The 23,989-nt window shown below is 29.7% G+C and overlaps 1 protein-coding gene across 2 annotated transcripts in view; it reads right to left on the minus strand.

Annotated features, from left to right (window-relative positions):
- The window catches only part of LOC126842364 (BTB/POZ domain-containing protein 9-like), an 81,368-nt gene extending 61,224 nt beyond the window's left edge, over window positions 1-20,144 (minus strand). The window contains exons 1-11 of one of the 2 annotated variants that reach the window (XM_050579304.1): window positions 20,029-20,144; window positions 19,356-19,470; window positions 17,758-17,841; window positions 17,412-17,541; window positions 16,997-17,227; window positions 16,641-16,917; window positions 16,449-16,578; window positions 15,844-16,076; window positions 15,657-15,765; window positions 15,096-15,285; window positions 14,896-15,038 (exon numbers count right to left, since the gene is read on the minus strand). In XM_050579304.1, the coding sequence (XP_050435261.1) occupies window positions 14,934-15,038; window positions 15,096-15,285; window positions 15,657-15,765; window positions 15,844-16,076; window positions 16,449-16,578; window positions 16,641-16,917; window positions 16,997-17,227; window positions 17,412-17,541; window positions 17,758-17,841; window positions 19,356-19,470; window positions 20,029-20,080 (1,656 nt within the window). In that variant the 5' untranslated portion in view covers window positions 20,081-20,144 and the 3' untranslated portion in view covers window positions 14,896-14,933. Of the gene's footprint in view, window positions 1-14,895; window positions 15,039-15,095; window positions 15,286-15,656; window positions 15,766-15,843; window positions 16,077-16,448; window positions 16,579-16,640; window positions 16,918-16,996; window positions 17,228-17,411; window positions 17,542-17,757; window positions 17,842-19,355; window positions 19,471-20,028 lie in introns of those variants that run through there. The other variant, XM_050579303.1, reaches the window with a different exon arrangement.
- Between the last annotated feature and the right edge of the window lie 3,845 nt (window positions 20,145-23,989).

Below are 23,989 nucleotides of genomic sequence, written 5' to 3' on the forward strand. Positions count from 1 at the left end.
TGCCCTGTCAGAAGCTGAGTAATATATCTAGTATACATCATTGTCAACAAATAAAATCAGTCAACATATCAAACCAGGCATGAAAAAATCAAAATTTAGTTTACTTGGCCAGAAGTCATAAGTCTGTTTTCCTACTTCTTACGTAGTAAATATAGCACATGTTAAAAAAGGGACATAGTAGGATAACTATAGCAGGAAAAAAATTCAACTTTCAGCCAAGTAATCTAAATTTCCATTTTGTCATGACTGGTTTGATATGTTAACTGATTTTTTTTGTTGACAATGATGTATAATAAATATATTACATTATGGTATTTACTTAGTTCCCATATTATATCACGTATTTAAGGCTTATGTTGAAACACTTTTTTATTTTTTGACTTACACGGAGTTAGCGAAGTGTTTTTGATGGGATATCATTAGTTTTTTTTATATTATTATATAAAAATATAGTATTAACCTCAGTATTATCATTAGCAGATTAAACACTGATACAATACATCACAAGGTAGCACAGTACACAACAATCGTCTGACAGTGTAGCTGTAGACATAAAAAAAGTGGGGACTCCCCCGATCCGACCTCTCACCGTCATACACAACGCCTGGCACCGTGCGGCCGTCATAATAATTTTTTGACTAAAACAAGTATCTCGAAACCTCAGAAATGTAGTACTGTTTTGCTTGTAACTAAGAAAGCACTCAACCAATAAATATGTTAATTTACTCGATTCAATCTACATAACTTTTCCAATCTACTGATGTTTCATATGTTCATTTCTGTCCAGCCGTTTGCCCACAAAATTATTCCAAAATTTATGGTAAAAATTACACTCGTTTAATGGGATTACGGTGCTTCGCGTAAAGTATACACAACGGCGAGCGATCGCTATTTTTTTTACTAAGCTCCGCTCCACTACCGTGTAGCTGGATTGTATATTTAGTACGCTTTGTTTATGAAAAACATTTTAATTTACTAGTGCATACAATTTTTTTTTTTTAAAGTCATGTCATAGTAGGCAAGACAGCGTTATGATACATTGTTGTAACTCTCGGCACACACACGTACAGTTGTCAATAATAAATCAAATGTAATGTTCTTAATAATTAAAAACTACCAGTCGTTTTTATCTTTACGAATCTTACATAATATATATTATAAAATGTCGTAATATATCACATACTTTTTATTTAGATAGAGACTGCTAATGTCGTTGACCAAGAAGTGAGTGTGATCGATTTGCTCGTAACCGGCCGGTTTGGACGAACACGATGCATAATCGGTAGGACCAGTAAATGCTAAAAAATAAAACTGATTTCACAAACGAATTTGTATAGTTTATTTACGACATGAATAAGCATCCAGCAACTTGATTTAACATTTGTTTATAAAAATTGTGTTTAAATTTTTAGTCTTTTAAATAAAATAATAATGATGCTTTTATTGCTCGAGCGCAGTATTGTCTTATAATTGTAATAAATTAAACAATTTTTGCACTTAATATAAACTTAAGAATAGAGCCTAAAAACATAACGTTATACTTGTTGAAAAATATCAAATTATCCTCCACAAGGTTTTTTTAGAGCTTATCTTAGACATTATAACCACTCAGTAAGGTGGTTTGCAAAAGCATAATTAAAAACTTATTGGGTCAGATTTTATCAGCGTATAGCAAATACCGTAGATTAAGATAATTTTCATAATTGTGTTCAGAGCTTATCGCTCAATATTGTATACTTCGTTTATAAAAAGATACTTATTTATGTAGACATGTATGGAGTATATTACATACCTGGAGTTGACCTTAAAACTATGAAAGCAATAAAATAAACAAACATCATCGTGTTATACGTGTTAATTTGAAATATGAACACTATAAAAAACACTTAGAAAAACGCTACACCGTCCATACGTCTTGTAAACTGACTGAAATATATTGTTTTATTTAAATAACCCACTATTTTTTTGCATACTTGACAACAGAGTCTTTGACAAATAATTGAGTACACACTGTTGCACGTTTTTTGGGTAACGCATGAACGAATTTCATTTTGCAGTGGCAAATTTTTAGCGAAGATACCTATTAAATCAATAAAATATATTCTAACTTTTGGTTGTATTTTTTTTTTGTGTAATCCTATTGTCGGATTTAAACAGTATATGTGGTTTTTAGTAAGGCAACAAAATGGGGGCCAAAAAAGGTGAACTGTGTTTTTTTTATTTAAGTAGAAATTTTCGAGCAAGTAAAAAGTGTTTAAAAATGTTTTTAGGCGAATGAAATATTTTATTTTCCCAAATTGTTATTAAAACAAAATTATATTAGATTAATTATTAGAAATATTAATATAAAAACATACCCTGCTTCTTTATCCTCTAACATCATTTCAATATAGTTTATATTCGATGGGTGATGCAACATGATCATTGTACCGCCATCGATTTGAGAAAGCTTTTTGAGAGTTTTTTCAGCAAAATTTACATTGGGTTCTAAAGAATAAAAATATTGATACTAACATAATTCGCTAAACAAATAATTGCATTAGGCATACCTAAACGTCCTCGATCATTAAATTCTTGTGGGAGGGACTCTATTCTGAATTTTATAACATCCGAAATATTTGTATCCGAACTAATCAGCTCCGATCGCCTAACTTCAGACAGTTCTTCATCATCCATAAGCTCATATCGGACGGCATATAAAATTTTTGTTTTATCATCAGCATTTAGTTCGTCTTCGTACTTTTTAATCCATCGACAAACCGCACGGAATATATCTAATTCGTTAGCATACGCCGTGTCACGATTGAGAATTAGTTGAAATGCTTCCTAAAAATATAAATTATGTCTCAACTGGCTACCTAACACGAGAAATATTGTATTTTTACTATAAAATTTCATTACGGGTGTCAAAGAGAGAGAATCTTCAGATTGCAATACGTCAAAAACATGGATGCAGATAAAATTAAGTGATTTGACTTCGAGACTTTTGATCTGATAGTAAAGTGCCACGGCAATCAACGTACTTACATGGTTTACATTGATGTTCTTTATCAAATACTCGCACAGTGAGAGTTGTAAGTTTGTAAGACGATGTACAATCGAGAGAATTAATAGATCCAAAATAACTTTACTCTAAAAAAACACAAAATTACATAATATGTGTATTTAAATAATCGTATTCCGAGTAATATTTATTGTTTTTTCATTAAATACACCAAAAACACATTACACAAGCCATAATAGGTAATACCGATTACCTAAGTCGATAATATGTTACCTCGAGAATACTTAAATCAATTCGACCAGAATAAATATATTGAAGAAGAACTTTAACTGAGGCGGCTGATCCTTCATTTATTGGCACTTTACTTTTTCGGGCCTCTTGTTGTTCTCCATACAGTAATGAGCTAAAGAATATACACAACATTAGCAAAAAATGAATTATGTTCACTACAACCATCACATCGCATGGGATACAACAGATGTGTTTTTACACTAAAACTCATTTCAAATATTTTACTATCGATTAATTTGAGTTGGTCAGATCATATTGAGCAACATAAAATAAGTAATACGATCAGTCCATATCATCAATTTATATTAAGCAAATAAATTAACATTTATACCTTTTTTTGTATACATTTACAAAACATCAATAACCTTAAGGAACCCAATTTCGCTGTGTTTTTTTTCAAAAACATTTAGGCTAGTTAATTAAGAAATCGTTAATACCATAAAAAAAACAGCAAAACTATTTAAAAAAATGAATTAAAAAATAATTACTGCGTGAGGCTAACACAACACAATGGGCGTGCAATTCTTCATTATCTACATGTAAAACAATATCCGAAAAACTAAAATAAATATTAAAATATATTAATTAAACACTTTTGGGTAATATAAATGAATTATGATGTATGTATAATATTTTATCTTCAAAAATAATACAGAGCAATTAAAATTATAATTTTAGTTTTAAACTGCTTTTGATACAAAAATAAATATACGGAAAGTAATATCGATAGGGAAAACATTGATAAGAAGTTAGATTCATTGTTCAATATCGTTAATTATCTATAACTAAAACCATATCCGAAAACTTCAAATAAATATTAAAATATATTGTAAATAAACCTATGAATACTAAAAATAAATAATAATTTATGTATATTATTATATCTTAAAAAAAAAAATACAGAGCAATTCAGAAAATAAGTTTGTTTTTATTTACTTAGTTTATAATTAATCTTAAGTTATTTTATAATGCAGAACCTGCAATATAAAATATATCGTCATCATTAGTATATAATAATTTTAAGTTCCTGTTAATTGTAGAAATAAATATTTATAGGCTATGATTTTAATAAAAAAAAGATAATAAATGATAATAACAATTATAATCCTATACTGTTTGGTCAAAAACATTAATTAAAATATCTTGCTTTAGGGGCAATAAGTTATAATTCTAAACGCTTTAATCCTTTTGCTGTATTTGTAAGTTAAAAATTGTAAGATCTGCCATGCTTATGAAATTAACGAGTCCCCCTCACAGAGTTATTTTGTTGGTAATATTAATTATACTGGTAAGAATGTTCTGCCTTGGTTGGTGGATTTATCGATTAACGGTATTACTTATGGGGTTTCAGCTGGACATAGGCCCAGTTAAACATACCATCAAGAAATATTTTTTTAAGACTAAAAAAAAAAAAAACTTTTGTAATGTTTTATTTAGAATATTTTGACTGCACTACAATTTTAAGTCTACTTACTTGTAATAATATATTAAATTACAATGATTAATTGGGTTAACAATACTAATAAAAACGTAATAAATAAGTTTATTGATATTTTTAAAGGCCTATGCAGTTTTCCTACAAAATTTCATATACACATTGATCGCAATTTCCAAACCATAATAGACGCTCCAAGGAAAATATCGTTGTCCTTACACTATTTACATGACATGAGGTTACTCCCCACTTGGATGTCTTGACTAGATCGCCAACGTTTCGGAACACTTGCACGTTAAATCTTTAGGGCTGTGGTTCGATGTTGCTCGTACCGCGCTCCCCTATAGACTGACCGATTCGCTTCCGTGGGCGTAGATTATATACCATACCCCCCACCGCATTCTCCACGCCTCTTCGCCTTGGCCGGCTACCGCATGACTGATTTCCGTTGTCAATAGTTTCTTGCTGCCAGCTGTTTTCTACGGCCACGCCTCTTTTTCTTGACCGGCTGCCGGATGACTGATTTCCGTTTCCGTTATCAATAGTTTCTTGCTGTATTTCCGGCTCTCTTCGTCCCGTTTGTCTCGTTTCTTGGTCTCTTTTAATTGATGTACACCGGTTTCCACGTTTTGCTCAATTTCCAACCATCTTCTCCGTTGAAGTTTGTTGTGCATTTTTCGATTTCTATGGCTTCCCTCACCATGCGTTTCGAGTAATGGGATTCTCGGGACAGGACTTCGATTTCTTCAAAGTTTACGCTATGACCTTCTTGACCCATGTATTGTGCTACGGCCGATTTTCTAGTTCTTTTTTAGTTCAAATCTTATTTGTGTTGGTGGGGGTATGGTATAAAACCTACGCCCACGGAAGTGAATTGGTTCTAGCGCATAAAAGATACAATACGTCAATACAAATTATTTGATACCAAAATCTCGTTTTAAAAAAAAAATTGACATTGATATTTTTTCCCCGCAGCCTTCATTTGTGTGCTAATTCAATTTGCAAATATAATTTATTATTTGTCAAGTGCAGTGTATTCACAATAATACACAATTATCACAGCTGACTCCGAAAAAAAATTCAATCAAATATTGGTTCTCATGGAACTTTTGAATCAGGTATGGACATCACCAGTTATTTCAAGTTTAGTGCAGTATTGTATAAAAACAATATGAAAAAAACATTTTAATTTCTTATTAAACTCTATGAGTTATTGAGTGGTTCACGATAAGTGGATTACCCTGTATTGTTATTACTCTCGGTACACACACGTATAGTTGTTAGTTTTAAATAAAATGTAATGTTCTTAATAATTAAAAACCACCATTCCTTTACATCTAATTAAACATCATATATAAATATATATATATTTAAATAAATAATATAAAATGTCGTAATATAGCACGTCATATCTTTTGTTTAAATACAGTTTGCTAATGTCGTTGACTAAAAAGTGAGAGTGATCAATTTGCTCATAACCGGTCGGATTAAACGAAGACGATGCAAAATCGGTAAGACCAGAAAATGCTAAAAAATGAACGAATTTGTGTGGTTTATTTACGACACGATTTGGAATTCAGCTATTTAATTTAACATAATATGTTTTCAAAATTTTGTAATTAATATTTTTAGATAAAATAATAACAATAGTTTTATAATTGTAAAATAACTTGATAATTTTAACGCTCAATATAAAACTAATGACAGAGTCTGAAAACTTTCCGATAAACTTATTGTAAAATATCTAGAAAGCCTCCACAAGAATTTTTTAGAGTTTATCTTAGACATTATAACTAGTCAGTAAGGAGGTTTGTGAAGTGAGCGAATAGCACCTACTGTAAATTAAGATAATTTCCATAATTGTAATCAGAACTTATCGCTTAGGATTGCTGAAGATAATTCTTTTTGTAGACGTGTAAGAAATATATTACGTACCTGAGGTTGACCATAAAACGATACAAGAAATACAAATAATATACATTATCGTGTCTATGGGTGTTAATATGATGTGTGAGTAATTTAGAAAACACTAAACCGTCCATAGGCGTTGAAAGCAAACTGAAATATATTGTTTTATTTGAATGGCGCACTATTTTTTAGTATACGTTATAGTGTTTTTAAAAGAAAAAAATGTGTACACATATGGTGTGCGTTTTTTTGCGACGATCATGCAGTAGCAAATGTATAGGCATGCCTATACATTTATATTTTATTGTTTTCTCGTGCAACCATATGGACATTTAGTTTTTCAGAAAGTCTATAAACATATTATAATACTCTATCTAATATTGTTATGAAATTATTATTTTGGTTTTGGTGATATTTCATTTAAAACTTTGAATACTAGATGAGTTTTCTATTAAACTAACATATTATAAGGTTTTTGTACGACAAATTAAGACTCTTGGGGGATGATATATCACTCTGATCACCCCCTATAAAAACGACACTAATTTAAATCTATAATAATTATTTATATGAATGAGTTTTCTCCTTAATCGGTCATTCTATATGTGCCTTTAAGACAATTTACCATTTGCGCTTCTAAGAAGGGTTATTTTTTCCCTTAAAGGAAAGACAGTGCATCATGAATATGTAATATGGTACTTGGAAGCTGAAAGACTAATACAGAGTGATCCACTTATCGTGAACCACTCAATATCACACTGGGTTTTATTAATAATTCAATTTAGTCATGTGTGAACATTAAAATTATTGTTATAAACTACATTTATTAAGCATTAATAATGACAGTCACCAATAATAATAATAATTTGTAAAAGACCCAATTAGTTCCACGTAGAAGTCAGCCTTCGGGTGAACGGTGGCGCTATTTATTAGTCGTAATAAACCCGTGATTTCGACCGCCCCTGTTCTAGTGATTCTTGAGCAGGTGCCTCCAAATGTACAACTTTTAATAACTACAAAAAAAAAGAGTTTTTAATAACTTACAAAACACTCTTAGAATACTAATATTACCCTGTCATTCATTAAAGAAAAATAGCCAGTTATACGTATATACACTATCGGTCTGAGTTCAAATTTAAACAACTGCCATGATCGGCACGTATCATAATATTTAGGTGGAATCTCTTCCCAATCAATATTATTGACCGACGATGCAACATCGAATCCGTAGGTTCGGTGATCGCAATCCCAAAGCAGCATCCTAGAAATGACGACAATAATAACATAATGTTAATCTTTGGTTTAATAAGGCACAAATGGTATAAATATTAAATAATAGAAACCAAAGTAAAAGTTAAATGTCATGTAAACGATTACTTTATTGAACTAAGCATATACGGTTGGGCAAGTTGAACCTTTATACAATCCATTTTCAGGGTATGATATGTATAATTGCGATTCTCATCGTAATTTTTATAGTCGCCATTCAAAAGGTTGGTCCTCAACCATTTTCCTTCGATTACAGTTGCATCCATAGATGATAAGGCAACATTGTACGTTGGAGCTAATAGAATAAAATCAGTCAAATAGACAATTAATACGTTTTTTTATATTATTCAAAGAACGATTTACTTTCTCGGTGTCCGTACCTACTAATCCGTTTTTGATTTTCACCAAGTGCATTTGTTCTGTATTGTACATGACTTTCAAAAAGTCAAAAGTATTAATACTATCATTATTGATGCCAACAATTCGAATGTATCGGACAAGTATTCGGTTAATCCACAAACGTTGAATTGACCGACAATGATAATTTGAATGATCAACAACACGCAACCAATATTTCTTACCCGTGGATACTTCAATATAATAAGAGTAATGCCTAAAGTATCAAATAAGTTGAAGCAATTATTTCAAAATTATTTGGTGAACAAACAAATGTTTAAATATAAGGATAAAAAATTTATATTTTCATTGTGAATAAATTAAATTCTCGACAAATCTATATTATTATTACTGTATGATAATAGATAATTAGAAATATTGATAAGTAAAACCATACATTGCTTGTTCGTCCCTTAACTTCATTTCAATATAGTTTATATTCGATGGAAGAGCCAACCTCAGCATGGTACCGCCATCAATTTGAGAAAGCGTTTTGGAAGGATATTCAGCAAAATTAACGTTAGGTTCTAAAGAATAAAGTAGTTAATACTAACAGAAATTGCTAAACAAATAATTGCATTAACCACACCTAGCCGTCCTCGGTCATTTAATGTTTGTGTGACGGAGTCATTTATAACATCCAAAACGATTGCATCTGAACGAACCAGCTCTGATCGCCTAACTTCGGACAGTTCTTCATTATCCATAAGCTCATATCTGACTGCAGATAAAATTTTGGTTTTAGCATCAGGAGCTAGTACGTTTTGTTTTTTTTTTATCCAGCGACAAACCGCACGGAATATATCAAATTCGTTGGCATACACCGTGTCACGATTGAGAATACGTAGTAATGATTCCTAAAAATAAAAAAAATCTGTCTCAACTGACTACCTAACACGAGAAATATTGTATTTTTACTATAAAATTTCATTACGGGCGTCAAAGAGAGAGAATCGTCAGATTGCAATACGTCCAATGTGTGGATGACGATAAAATTAAATGATTCGACTTCGAGTTCTTTGATTTGATAATAAAATGCCATAGTAAACAACGAACTTACGTTGTGTACATCGATTTTCTTTATCAAATATTCGCACAGTGAGAGTTGTAAGTTTGTAAAACGATATACATTCGAGAGAATTAATAGATCCGATATAACTTTACTCTATAAAACACAAAATTACATAATATGTGTATTTAAATAATCGTATTCCGAGTAATATTTATTGTTTTTTACATTAAATACATAAAACACAAGCAATAATAGGTAATACCGAATACCTAAGTCGATAATTGTTACCTCGAGAATACTTAAATCAATTCGACCAAAATAAATATATTGAAGAAGTACTTTAACTGAGGCGGCTGATCCTTCATTTATTGGCACTTTACTTTTTTGGGCATCTTGATATTCTCCATACAGTAATGAGCTTAAAAATATACACATTATTATTAAAAAATACATTATGTTCACTACAACCAGTAAAGCACAGCGCATGGGATACAAGAATTGGGTTTTTATACTAAAAGTCAATTAAAATTTGCTCTCGTTTAATTTAAGTTGCTTAGATCATAGCATCATAGAGCGGATTATTTAATATTAAATAATATAAAAAATTAGCGTGAATCTCTTTAAATGAACAACAGTATAACAATATGTAAAACATTAGTGATCCTTTAAAAAAATTGTGTAATATGAAATACATTTTGGGGTGGTATACTGCATAAAAACCAACACTTAATCTGGATCCAAAAAACAACAGTTCTCTTATTTTTGCGTCTGTTCGTTTCTCACATCTGGTACACCGTGTTTGTAGTTAACAAAAAAAAAAAAATTGACTGTAAAGAAGAAAACTTTTTCAACTTTTACCCCCCTCCCCCAAAGTACCAACTAGATGAAATTTGTGATTTATAGAGTTGCTACTTGAAGGAATTAGTTCAGTATTAAAAAAGTTACAGTGTAACTGTAATTAGTAAGTAAACTAACATGTATATGTTTTTTTGTATAACATTTACAAATCAATACAAATCTTAAGGCACCCAATGCCACCGTTTTTTTAAACATTTAGCTAGTTAATTAGAAAATTGTTAATACCGAAAAAAATAATAGCAAAACTATTTAAAAAAATGAATTAAAAAAATTTGTATTTTTTATACTTACTATTGTATCATTGTTACTAAGAGAATAATATACTAAATAATAATATTTTTTTACCTGAAATAATTACTGCGTGAGGCTAGCACAACACGATGGGCGTGCAATTCTTCATTTCCTACTTGTAAAACAACATCCGAAAATCTAAAATAAATATTTATATACATTATTAATACACTTATGAATAATATAAATGAATAATGATGTATGTATAATATTTTATCTTTAAAAATAATACAGAGCAAATCAAATAATAATTTTAGTTATAAACTGCTTTTGCTACAAAAATTATTATAAGGAAAATAATATCGATAGGGAAAACTTTGATAAGAAGTAGGTTGACATTTACAATAATTTATATAGTAACTGGTCACCAAGGATGGTTAAACAACCTAGGTCTTATCAAATACAAGCTGAAAATGGACAATGGTATAGGAGAAATGGAAAACATTTTATCAAACTGCGTTGAAAAATAATGATGTCGTTAGATGATAATTGCAGTAAGGAAACTAATTTTTCAAATTCTCCTATAGCTCTTAAACCTCATGAGATAGTAAAAAGTCATGATAGGAATATAAAAAAAAATTGTGAGATATATATGTTGATTTTGGATCATTTGTATGATTTGAATACCTGTATTTTTATTTCTATCTTGTTTTGTCATTAACATTTTTTGTTTCATTACTTTCTTTGTTTGATATGTGATAATATTATATTTTATGTCCAGTATGTTTTGCTTATGAGTATTATTTTAATTTCCTAGTAAATAATACACTATTACCTGGTTATCTTATTATGTTGTTATCACTTTCGACACAAACGTAATGTTGTCAATTATAAATAAAATGTAATGCTCTTAATAATTATTTATTACAAATCACCATTCCTGTTTGAAGCGATAACGACAATCATGAGATAACGAGATGTCGAACACATTTTTTAAGGTTATAATATTTTATGTTTTACAAGCGTTTAATCTGGTTAATAGAACGGTTGAAAAAATATTTGAAGAATTACAGAAGTATGTTGATCCAAAAAAAAGTGTTATTGCTGAACAATTTAAATTTTTTAAACGACACCAAAATGAAGGAGAGTCATTTGATAAGTTTTTCGTCGAATTTAAAAAAATGGCAAAGTAATGTGAGTTTGTTAATCAAGTAGATAACTTGCATTAAGTGAGAATTGTACTTGGTGTGAATGATACTAAGTTACAAGAAAGATTGCTCAGAACACCAGACATTTGTCTCGACAAGATAGTTGACCATTGTAAAGCATTTTTAATTTAGCTGTAGAAATGGTAAGATTCATATATAATAGTAATAGTACTAACAATGTAAATGAAATATTTGTAATTGATACTATTGTCAGTAATGTTAATACCAAATGAAAAAAAATAATATGTATTAATAACGTTGATATTTAATTTTAAGTGGAACTCTGGTTCTGATATAAATGTTTTACCATTACATTATTTAAGTAGATTGAATATTGATGAAAACAGAATGATTATATGATTATGGGTGGGAGACTCATTTAACTGATTTTATAGATAATTCTGAATTAGGAAAATGTGTTAAGCAAAAAGAGTTTATTAATGTTTGTGATGGGTTAATATCTTTAATAACTGTATTGCAGTTCTTAAAACGTTGAGAAAAGAGTTCATGACAAAGTTGCATGCAGATCATATGTTGTGTAATTGATAAAAACATTACAAAGGTAAAACAAGTTGTATACTGGCCATATATGGCAAATGATTTCAAAAATTGTATTTTTGAGTGTGAATCTTGTAATAAGTATAAAAGGGCTAATGTAAAACAACCTTTATTATCCCATGAGTTAGTAGGAAATCCTTGTATAGTGGTAGTTTTAAAAAGCCAAATGAGATTATATCTGATAATGTACCGTATACCTCGTATGAGTTTAAAGCATTTTGTACAAGTAATGACATTAGGCATCTTTGTATAAGTCCTAAACACAGTCAAAGTAATGGGATGGTAGTGAAGAGTGTGGGTATATATTTAAGGCTCAGCCTATAGAAAAAAAGAACATTGAAAGGAAAGATATGACTGGAAATACAGAAAATATAAAGATTAGGCAAAATAGAGTAATTAAAATGCCTGCCTGGTGGAATGATTGCATAATATAATAGTTTATATATTTTTATTTTGTTAAAATATATGTTTTTTTTTTTAATAAATAATTTGTACTTTGTTGTTTGAAAATGTTTTGATTTGTTAATTTATTGGTTTTTGTATATTTAGCTATATCTATGTTTATCTATGTTTTAAACCTATGTTTAAAAAAAAGACGAGTTTGGAGTGATAACGATGACAAACACAAGACAACGAGATGTCGAACACATTTTTTAAGGTTATAATATATTATGTTTTACATTGTACACGTTGTGTTTTTTGAAGTAATTCATATCTGATAAATATTCTTAAGTATTTTTTAAAATGTGTTTTTCGTTTTTTTAAATAAATAATACACCTAATCAATAAGAAAAGAATACTTAAGAAAACTTTCTTTTACATCTAATTAAATATTATATATATTTATGTAATAAAATGTCGAATTAAACACCTACTTTTTGTTTAGTAACAAATGGCCAATGTCGTTGACGAATAAGTCAGTGTGATTTATTTGCTCGCAACCGGTCGGATTCGACGAAGACGATGCTTGCCCGGTAGGACCAGCAAATGCTAAAAAATAAAACAGATTTTGCAAACGAATTTGTATAGTTTACTTACGACTCGACTTGGCATCCAGCAATTTGATTTAACGTACCTGGATTTGACCTTAAGACGATGAGCGCAATAAAATAAATAAACATCATCGTGTTATACGTGTTAATATGATTTATGAATACTATACGAAACACTTAGAAAAATTATACCCGGTCCATATGTATTGTAAACTGATTGAAATAAATGGTTTTTGCTAATAGCGCAATACATTTTAGCATACGCGATAATGTTTTTAAAAGAAAATGTTGTGTACACAACTGGTGTGCCATTTTTGTGCGATGCATCGTTGAATATAATCGTGTAGTTGCAAATATATAAGCTTTTTATTGTATTTTTTTTCTCGAGTAACCCTATTCAGTCAGATAATAATCGGTTTTTTAGAAAGTCAACGAAATGGAGGCCAAAAAAGGTGAACAATATTTTTTCTTTAAGCAATATGTGTAGGTATATATTCATTAATTATGTTAGGGGGAGATACCAAATTAAGTTGCTATACTTTTGGTACAAACATATTATGGTACTTAACCTAATATTATAACAAAATAATAATTTTTGGTAAAATTTCATCAAAACTTCTTTGCATACTAGAATAGTTTTCTGTTTAACAATTAAATCATTAGATTTACCTATAACGATTAGGACCCTAGGGGGTGTATATCTCCTTGATCACCTCTGTAAATATGACACCAAAATAAATCTAAAATGATTATTTATATAATTGTGTTTTATTATTCGTTTATCGATCATTCTATAGACGCCTTTATGACATTTTACCATTTACACCTCAAAGAAGGGTTATTTTTTCCTTTAAAGGGGAGACAGTACATCATAAATATTTCTTATAGTACTTGGAGACTGGAAGACTAATAGAACCCACATTTAAGTCGAAAACACATTAACCTATTAGTTAATATTTCGTTGTATAAGAATACTCATTTCTTGGGATATTATTAAGATTAAAATATAATAATATCAAATCGTATTATATTATTTTATTTTTACTTGTTGTATTTTAGATATTGCGTGTTGTGTAATTATAGCACAGATGTAATAATTGCCGTGACCGTTCACTTTTAATTTTTATTTATTCATGTTTTAGGTTCACTGAGCCCTGCTGGATTTTAGGGATTTCAAAATAATTATTTCTCAACTCAGCGGTGAAAACCGTGAAGCACATTTTTAAAGCAGATTTAAATTTCTGTTATATTGGACAATGTTGAGTTCTATTTATTTAGCAACCACGGTAATGAATCTAACTTTTGGGGAGAGGTTTTTTAGTAAACTTGTTGTCAGATAATCGAAGGAAATTTCGGTTTTCAGAAAGTAAACGATATGGAGGCCAAATAAGGTAAACTATGTTTTTATTCTTTAGGAGAAATTTACGGAGAAAAAAAGTTATAATTTTGTTATCGACATATAATACTTTTCCATATAATTACTTTTATATTATAGTACTTTTAAAATTATTTTTTGTTTTTTATTTTTTTGATGAAATTCATCCAAAATTTTTTTGAATATACAAAGAGTTTTCGACTCAACAAATAGATTATTAGGTTTATTTATACAATTCATATTGTTATATTTATAAAACAATTTAGAGCCATATGTAAATTTTAATTTGAATGTTATATATATTTTAAAGCAAAAACAAATTAGAGTAACATATTATAATATGTAAAAAACCACATAAAATCCATATAAAAGAAGGTCTTCGGGCGAATGATGGCGCTATTTACGACCTAAAAGCCGTATAATCGACCACGATTGTTTTGTGGGGGCGTCAGAATCTAGCGATACTGGAGCAGGTGTCACCAAATGTACACTTTTAATCAGCTAAAAAAAAAAAGTTTTGAAAAGTTTAAGAAAAATCTCTTAGATTAATTATATTACTTCGTCTTTTTTTGAAGTGCGAACGGCACTAATACGTATATACACTATTGGCGTAGGATCAAATTTAAACAACTGCCACGATCGTGCCGGCTTCTTAGAGTTATCTACAATCAGTTCCCAGTCTTCATTATTGACCGAAACATGAATAATGTAACCACAAGTTCGGCTGTTGCCATCATTAAGCAGAATCCTATAAATAATTATAATACTAATATAATACTGATCTTATTGCCAGACTTAACCATAAATTTTAATTTATTAAATTAAGTTGTATTTCAGGCACAAACAGTGCACTGGGCGCGAGCGGTCAGCTTACTGGCCACGGTTATCTCTGTGGATAGGGGAGAAAGAATACTTCTAAGGTTACACGCCAGTCGTAAAAGGCGACTAATGTGTAGACGTTGAGGTCGAACGTTAAGTCACCTTTCTACAGGACCACTTCACTTGTGACATACCTTCCCCGGCCCGCAATTAGCGCCTAGCGTACTTGTCAGGCACAAACAGTATAATATTTAAATAACATAAGCCCAAGTAAAAGTTAAATGTTGTGTAAACGATTACCTCATTGAACTAAGCACATACGGTTGGGCGAGTTGAACCTGTAAACAATCTGGTTGTCTTTTGTTTACAGCTAAACCCATAGATGGTAAAGCAACATTGTACTTTGGAGCTAATAGAATTACAGTCACTACATTAGACAAATATGTTTTTTTATATTAATAAATGGAGGGGTTCAAATTGTCCTTACCCACTAATCCGTTTTTGATTTCCACTAAGTGCAATTTGTCTGTATTGTACATGACTTTCAAAAAGCTAAACGTCTTATTACTAGTATTGTTGGTGCCAACAATTCGAATGTACCGAACAAGTATTCGGTTGGTCCACAAACGTTGAATTGACCGACAATGATAATTTGAATGATCTATTACACGCAACCATTTGAGCCTATCCTTTGATACTTCAATGTAATAAGTGTAAGAACTAAATAGACAAATAAGTTAAAGCAATTATTTATAAATTATTTAGCGAATAAACAACATGTTTTAATACAAGAATAAAATATTGATATTTTATTTGTGAATAAATTAAATTATTTTAATTTAATTTTGTTAAAGAATCTATAAGTGAAGCACCAATGAAAATTAATTCGATCAAATAAAAGGTCGTGGAATTTTTCTATAAATTAAGTTATTAAAAGAGCAATATAATTAACATGTTTTTGATTATAAATAAAAAAATGATATTTTATTGTGAATAAATTAAATTCTTGACTAATCATAATTGTTATTATTGATTAATAGTTGTCATAAAAATACATTTTAGTTCAAATTTTTAAAACATGTAAAAACATACATTGCTTGTTCGTCGTATAACTCCATTTCAATATAGTTTAAAGTCGATAAATGATTCAACACTATCATGGTACCGCCATCAATTTGAGAAACCTTATTGGGAGGGCCAACAGCGAAATTCACATTGGGTTCTAAAGAATAAAGTAGTTACTTGTGACATAATTTGATAGACAAATAATTTCATTATGCATACCTAATCGCCCTCGGTTATTCAATTCTCGTGGGAGGGAGTCTATACTCAATTTTATAACATCCAAAATATTTCTATCCGAGCTAACCAACTCTGATTGCCTAACTTCAGACAGTTCTTCATCATCCATAAGCTCATATCTAATGGCAGATAAAATTTTGGTTTTATCTCCAGGAACTAGGTGGTCTTGGTTCTTTTTGATCCACCGACAAACGGCACGGAATATATCCAATTCGTTAGCATACGCCGTGTCACGATTGAGAATTAGAAGTAATGCTTCCTAAAAAAAAAAAACAATTCAGTCACAACTGACTACGTAACACTAGCATTATGCAATTTTTATTATAAAATATCATTACGTAAGTCAAAGAGAGAGAATCTTCAGATTGCAATACATCCAAAGCGTGGCTATCGATATAATTGAGTGAATCGATTTCTAGTTCTTTGATTTGATAGTAAAGTGCCACAGCAAACAACGTACTTACATTGTGTACATCGATTTTACCCCGCAAATACTCGCACAGTGAAAATTGTAAGTTTGTAAAACGATATACATTTGAGAGAATTAATAATTCCAAAATTACTTTACTCTAAAAAAAAAAAAAATTACATTGTATGTGTATATAAATAATCGTTTGCTGAATTATACATTTCTTTTCTAACTAAATACATAAAACACAACCGATCGAACGAACGATCTTTAAAAAATGCACATCCATAAAAAGTAGATTTTCGGCTTTTAAATACCGGCCATCCAAGTCGACTATAATTTACCTCTAGAATACTTAAATCCATTCGACCGGAATAAATGTACTGGAGAAGTACTTTAACTGAGGTTGCTGATCCTTCTTTTATTGGCACCTTCTTTTTATGTGATTCTATATAACCACCATACAGTGATACGCTAAAAAATATAAACAATATTAGCATAAGAATGCATTATGTTCCCTACAACCAAAAACACCCATTTTATAGAATACAAAAAGTTTATACAATAAGTCATTTCCAATTTACTCTTGTTTAGCAAAACTATTTAAAACAATTCATTTGATATATTTGTATAGTTATGCTTATTAAGTTGTTATTACTAACAGAATAATGTACTAAATGATTAAATTACCTGAAATAATCACTGCGTGAGGCTAAAACAATACGATGGGCGTGAAATTCTTCATTATCTACAACTAAAACAACATCCGAAAACCTAAAATAAATATTAAAATATATTATTAATATACTTATAAATACTAATTACAAAATATAATGATTATTGTATAATATAATTGTTTTTAGAATATTACAGAGCAATTCGAAAAAAAAGTTTAGTTATAAACTGCTCTGTATTCTTATACGAAATTAGCCATAGTTTCATTTATGTACCCCGTTGATAATAGGCGCCTTAACCTAAAATCAGCTGCCCGGGATTTGGTGAAAATTTTATTTCCCTTAATGTGAATATTTTTCCATGGCATCAGATCCTTGTGCAGCCCTTAGGGCAACGAAATAAATATAATCGACGAGGTTAATTGTACACAACAACTTGCAAATGGTACGCATAATAATAATGACCACAATGTTATTAATAATGTAGTTCATACGCCTACAGATTCAAATTTTACACCCCCCCTCTCTCCTAAAAGAAGATACTTTACAAGCACTTCTAGAACAAACCACTATATTTTCAAACACAATTCACAATATTTTATCTATGATTTAGTTACAACATTTTAAAATCTTGTTTTCAACTACTTTTACATTTTAAATTATTTAACATTACATTCTTATAAAATATAATATGCATTCGGTATCCTTTTTGAAGGTAGTGTTTCAGCGGTAGCTGTTTAAGCATAATTAAGGACGTTGATGTTAACAATCATAATTATGTATCTAGCAAGTGAATATCGAATATCCTTCCTTAAAATTTTTTTGGTAAACCGTCACTAAAAATATCCAACAAATTTGATATGGATATTACTAAAGTTAAGTTGTAAGATGTAATAGTTTCTGTTTGCGGAATGTCACTAACTTTATACTCCCTTGCAATCAGCAGAAATTGTATTGTTGAATATATAGCGGATTTGAAAAATAAGAGCATGTCAATTGTCATGTGAACTTGACAAGTTTCGGCCTAATTAAAGTTTCCTTATTCAATAATTATTGATCTTCATAATAAACAAAACTTAGATCTAGACAGCATTCTTATTAAATGTCCTATACACATTGATATCAATGTCCAACCACAAAAAACGCTCAAAGATAAATAACTTTTTCTTTATATAATTAACTAATTGAAGAGCTAAACAATATGTGTGAATCTAAAGTAAGGTAATTAAGGTATATTTAACATATTTATGTTACCTGTTGATAATTAGTGTGGTTTGAGTATCTGTATCTTTTATTTCTATCTTTTTTTGTTATCAATGTTTTTTTATCTTATTACTTTATTTGTTTTTATTTGCAATAATTTAATATTTTATATATGTTTTGTTTGTTTGTAAGAATTATTTCAAATAACTAGTTTGTTTTTTTAAAAAAGATCATGCAACACTGTTACATTGTTATCATATATTGTTATTACTCTCAACACGCACACGTAAAATTGTAATTATAAAACAAAAATTAATGTTCTAAAAAATTAAAACCACCAGTCCTTTACATAAAATTGAATTATATATATATATATACATATTTTATAAAATGTCGTAATATAACACATACTTTTCATTTAGATACAAACTGCTAATGTCGTTGACCAGTAAGTCAGCGTGATCTATTTGCTCGGGACCGGTCGGATTCGACGAAGACGATGCATGCCCGGTAGGACAAGAAGATGCTAAATAATAAAAGATATTTTACAAACGAGTTTAAATAATTTATTTACGACATGACTTAGCATCCAGTCATTTGATTTAGCATTTTTTTTAGTTTTTTAAATAAAATAATAATGACACTTTTATAGCACGAGTGTTGCAGCATTGTTTTATAGTTTAACAATATTAGCAATCAATATAAAATTAAGGACAGAGCCTGAAAACCATCCGATAAACTTAATTCAGTACGGTTTAATAATATTTGTGAAATCGTTTACCATTTTTAGCAATAATTATTAATATAAAATTAAGGACAGAGACTACAAACTAACCTTCCGTTAAACTTGTTAAAAATATCGAATTAGCCTCCACAAGGTTTACTAGAGTTTATCTTACACATTAAACTAGTCAGCAAGGATGTTTGTGAAAAGATAAGTGAAAATTTATTGGGCCTTTTCTTAGTGCCCGAATATATTAAGATAATTTCCATGATTGAGTTCAGAACTAACTGCTTAAGACTATATGCTTCTATTATAAGAAAACAATTATTTATGTAGTAGTGTATGAAGTATAATACATACCTGGAGTTGACCTTAAAACGATGAGCGCAATAAAATAATAATCAATCATCATTGTATTATACGTGTTTATATGGCTTATAAATTCTATACGAATCACTTATAAAAAAACAATTCGCCGTCCATAGGTACTGTAAACTGAATAAAATATATTGTGTTATTTAAATAGCGCACAATTTATTTTGTACACTTGACAGAGTTTTTAAACAAACGATTGTGTACACAACCGGTATATGATGGTTTGTGGTACAGGTGAATGATATTTATTGTGCAGTAGCAAACTTATAGCGAAGATACGAATATAGGACACATTCAAGAAAAAAACTATTAACCGATTAGTTAGAATTTTGGTTTTCAAAGAACCAACGAGATTAATGGATATTGATATTCATTCGTAAAATATTATTTAAGTTATTTTATTTAGCCATAAGCGATCTAACTCTTGTCAGCCAACAGTTTCGGGTGAAGGAGCCGTCAAGAGAAGGGTAATCTCTTGTCCTAAAGTTGGGAAACCGGCTGTAAAGGCGGATGAATTGCAAAAGGTGGTCAACGGCATAAGGGTATCAAAGAATTTTCAGAAAAAACACCTTATTAAAGGTCCATAATGGACAAGTTCTAGTATAAAACTTAGAAAACCTTAAACGGCTGTACCGATAAGTTGGAAAAATGTAATTTTCATTAACATAAATGGAATATGGTAGGTCAATAACATATTTTAGAAATCCTAAAGTTCTATGCTAACACATTATTTTTAAAATTTTTTTTTAATTAGTATAAGCAGTAGAATCAATTTTAAAGTTTATACTTGTAATGTTTATAAATTAATATATAGACATATATCATATGTGAACATAAATTTGAATGTTATATATTATTTATTAAGCAAAAAAAAAATTATACATAAAATAATATGTAAAAAACCCCATTGTATCCACATAGAAGTAGGCCTTCGGGCGAACGATGGCGCTATGAACGACCTAAAAGCCGTAATATCGACCAAGACTGTTTTGGGGCGGCGTTGGAATCTATCGCAGGTATCTCAAAATTTAAACTTCTTAAAAGCTACAAAAAAAAAAAAAAGTGTTGAACAGTTAAAAAAAACACTGTTAGATTAATTATATTACTATGTCATTTTTTGAAGTGCGAATGGCAGAAATACGTATATACACTATTGGCGTAGGATCAAATTTCAACAACTGCCATATTTGTGCCTGCTTCTTAGATTTATCCACAATCAGTTCCCAGTCTTCATTATTGACCGAAACATGAATAATGTAACCACAAGTTCGACTGTTGCCATTATTAAGCAGCAAACTATAAAACATTGTAATACTAATATAGTCCTGATCTATTTGCCAGAGTTAATCATAAATTATTTTTTAAATAATAAAAAGTTGTACTTCAGGTATTACCCAAAAAAAAAGTTAAATACTATGTAAACGGTTACCTTAATGAACTAAGCACATATGGTTGAGCGAGTTGAAGCTGTGCACAATCCTCATCTTTTTTGACAACAGCCCAATATGTTGAAGCAACATTGTACTTTGGAGCTAAAAGAATTATAATCAGTTCATTAAACAAATATCATATTTTTTTATATTATTCAAGGAATAAGTACGTATTCTCCTTAAAATTACAGTTTTATCATACGTCATCATATTGTTATTACTCTAAGCACGCACATATAATGTTGTAAAGATCAAATACAATTTAATGTTTTTTACATTCAATTAAATTTTATATAAATATATATTATAAAATACCGTAGTAAAACACATACTTTTTGTTTAGATACAGCTGACTATAGTCGTTTGCCATTAGGTGAGCGTGATCTATTTGCTCGGGACCGACCGGATTCGAGGAAGATGACGCATGCCCAGTAGAATAAGAATAAGCTAAAAAATAAAACAGATTTTATAAACAAATTTGAATAGTTTATTTACGACATGACTTAGCATGTTAGCCATTTGATTTAGAATTTTTTTAGTTTTTAAATAAAATAATAATGATAGTTTTATTGCGCGAGTGCAGCGTTGTTTTATATTTTTTAAATAATTTAACAATATAAGCACTTAATATAAAATTAAGGACAAAGCCTGAATATCTTCCGATAAATTTGTTGAAAAATATCTAAATAGAATCCACTTCGATTAGCCTCTTTTTTAGAGTTTATCTTAAACATTATAGCTAGTCAGAAAGAATGTTTGTGAAAAGATAAGTAAAAACGTTTTGGTTTTATCTTTCACGCAAATACGGATTACCTGCATCAATTACCTCCTTCCATTAGTGAAAAAATTCGACAATAAAATTGGTTACATGTTCAACTATCAGAATTTTAGATCGATTTTCAACTGAGTATTATACCCAGCTTTAAAGTCTGAACTGAATGTAAGAGATATGGTCATGTTACAACGTTTGGCGCATAAAACAAGTTTCGCAAACAAATGTAAATTTACTTCCTTATGAAATGTCAGGTTTCGTATAAAATCACTATGCATGGATTTAAGCTATCAGCTGAATATCATAAATGGGCTAAGGTTAGGTTAGGTAATAGGCTAAATGTTTTATGATAAATCGAATGATCTATTACACGCAACCAATCGTGCCTATCCACTGATACTTCAATGTAATAAGTTTTATAACTAAATAATCAAACAAGTTGAAACAATTATTTAGTGAATAAACAACATGTTTTAATATAAGAATAAAATATTAATATTTTTTTTGGTGAATAAATTTAATTATTTTAATTAAATTTTGTTAAAGAAACTATAAGTGGAGCAACAACGAAGGTATAATGGAAAAAAATATCAAAGGCAAAACCGCGGTTCAATAAGATAGTAAAGAAGCAGTACTAAGAAGAAAACTAGTAAGAGTAGAATGGGTAAATGACACCAGCAATGAAGTAATGTTGACAAGGTTTAGAACACGCCAATGGGAAGCCAGCAGAATACTGAGATGTGAAAGGAGAAAATACATTCAAAATATATTAGAAACAGCAAAACTTGACTATAAAGTGCGTAGAGCTAGGGATATGTATAACCGAGTGAATGACCTCAGTGGTGGATACAAAAAACTACAAATGAAGAGTAAGTAATGAAATTGGGTGATTATTTTAGAAAGTAATTAAACTATAAAGAACCAGTTGAAATTTTTTATTTTAATCAGGAAATCCGAAAAGAACAGGGTTGTGAAGAACCTACCCTGGAGGAAATAAAATTGCAGATAAATATACTGAAAAAACAATAACTCTCCCGAGGAAGATGAGATTCAGTCAGAACTTCTAAAGAAAGGAGTAGAAGCAATGGCTTTATGATTATGGAAGTTAATTTGGGAGGTTTTGCCAACAGCAAAAATGCCAGAAGGGAAGACCGCGGTGATTTGTCCAATACATAAACAAGGAAGTAAATAATACTGCAATAAGTATCGCGAGCTAGCTTTCTTAAATGTGTCTTATAACTTTATTTCTGGACCTATATATGACATGATAAGTGGTGAGTAAAAACTAAGAAAAACCGATGAATTAGAAACGCTTTTCAATAAACCCAGTATCTTGGAAACGTTAAGAAACAATAGGTTACAATTGGCTGGGCATGCTTGGCGTAGCCAAAAACTTACGATTTACTTATGAAGAAATTAAATTCTCAACTCATTAAAATTATTATTATTGTATCATAATATTTATGATAAAAATATATTTCAGTTAAAATTTGTATTAAAATAAAATTATATTAAATCTTTAATTAGAAATATTGATATGTAAAACCATACTCTGCTAGTTCGTCGTTTAACTTCATTTCAATATAGTTAATATTCGATGGCTGGCCCAACATGATCATGGTACCACCATCAATTTGAGAAAGCTCTTTGGATGAATCTTCAGCGAAATTAACATTAGGTTCTAAAGAATTAAGTAGTTACTACAAACATGATTTACTAAAGAAACAATTGCATTAGGCATACC

The sequence above is a fragment of the Adelges cooleyi genome, unplaced genomic scaffold (genome assembly GCF_023614345.1).
Source record: "Adelges cooleyi isolate 19-005CV unplaced genomic scaffold, UGA_ACOO_1.1 ACOO_flye_CR_arks_rails_tigmint_CR_PRNA_519, whole genome shotgun sequence".
Taxonomy (NCBI): Eukaryota; Metazoa; Arthropoda; class Insecta; order Hemiptera; family Adelgidae; genus Adelges; species Adelges cooleyi.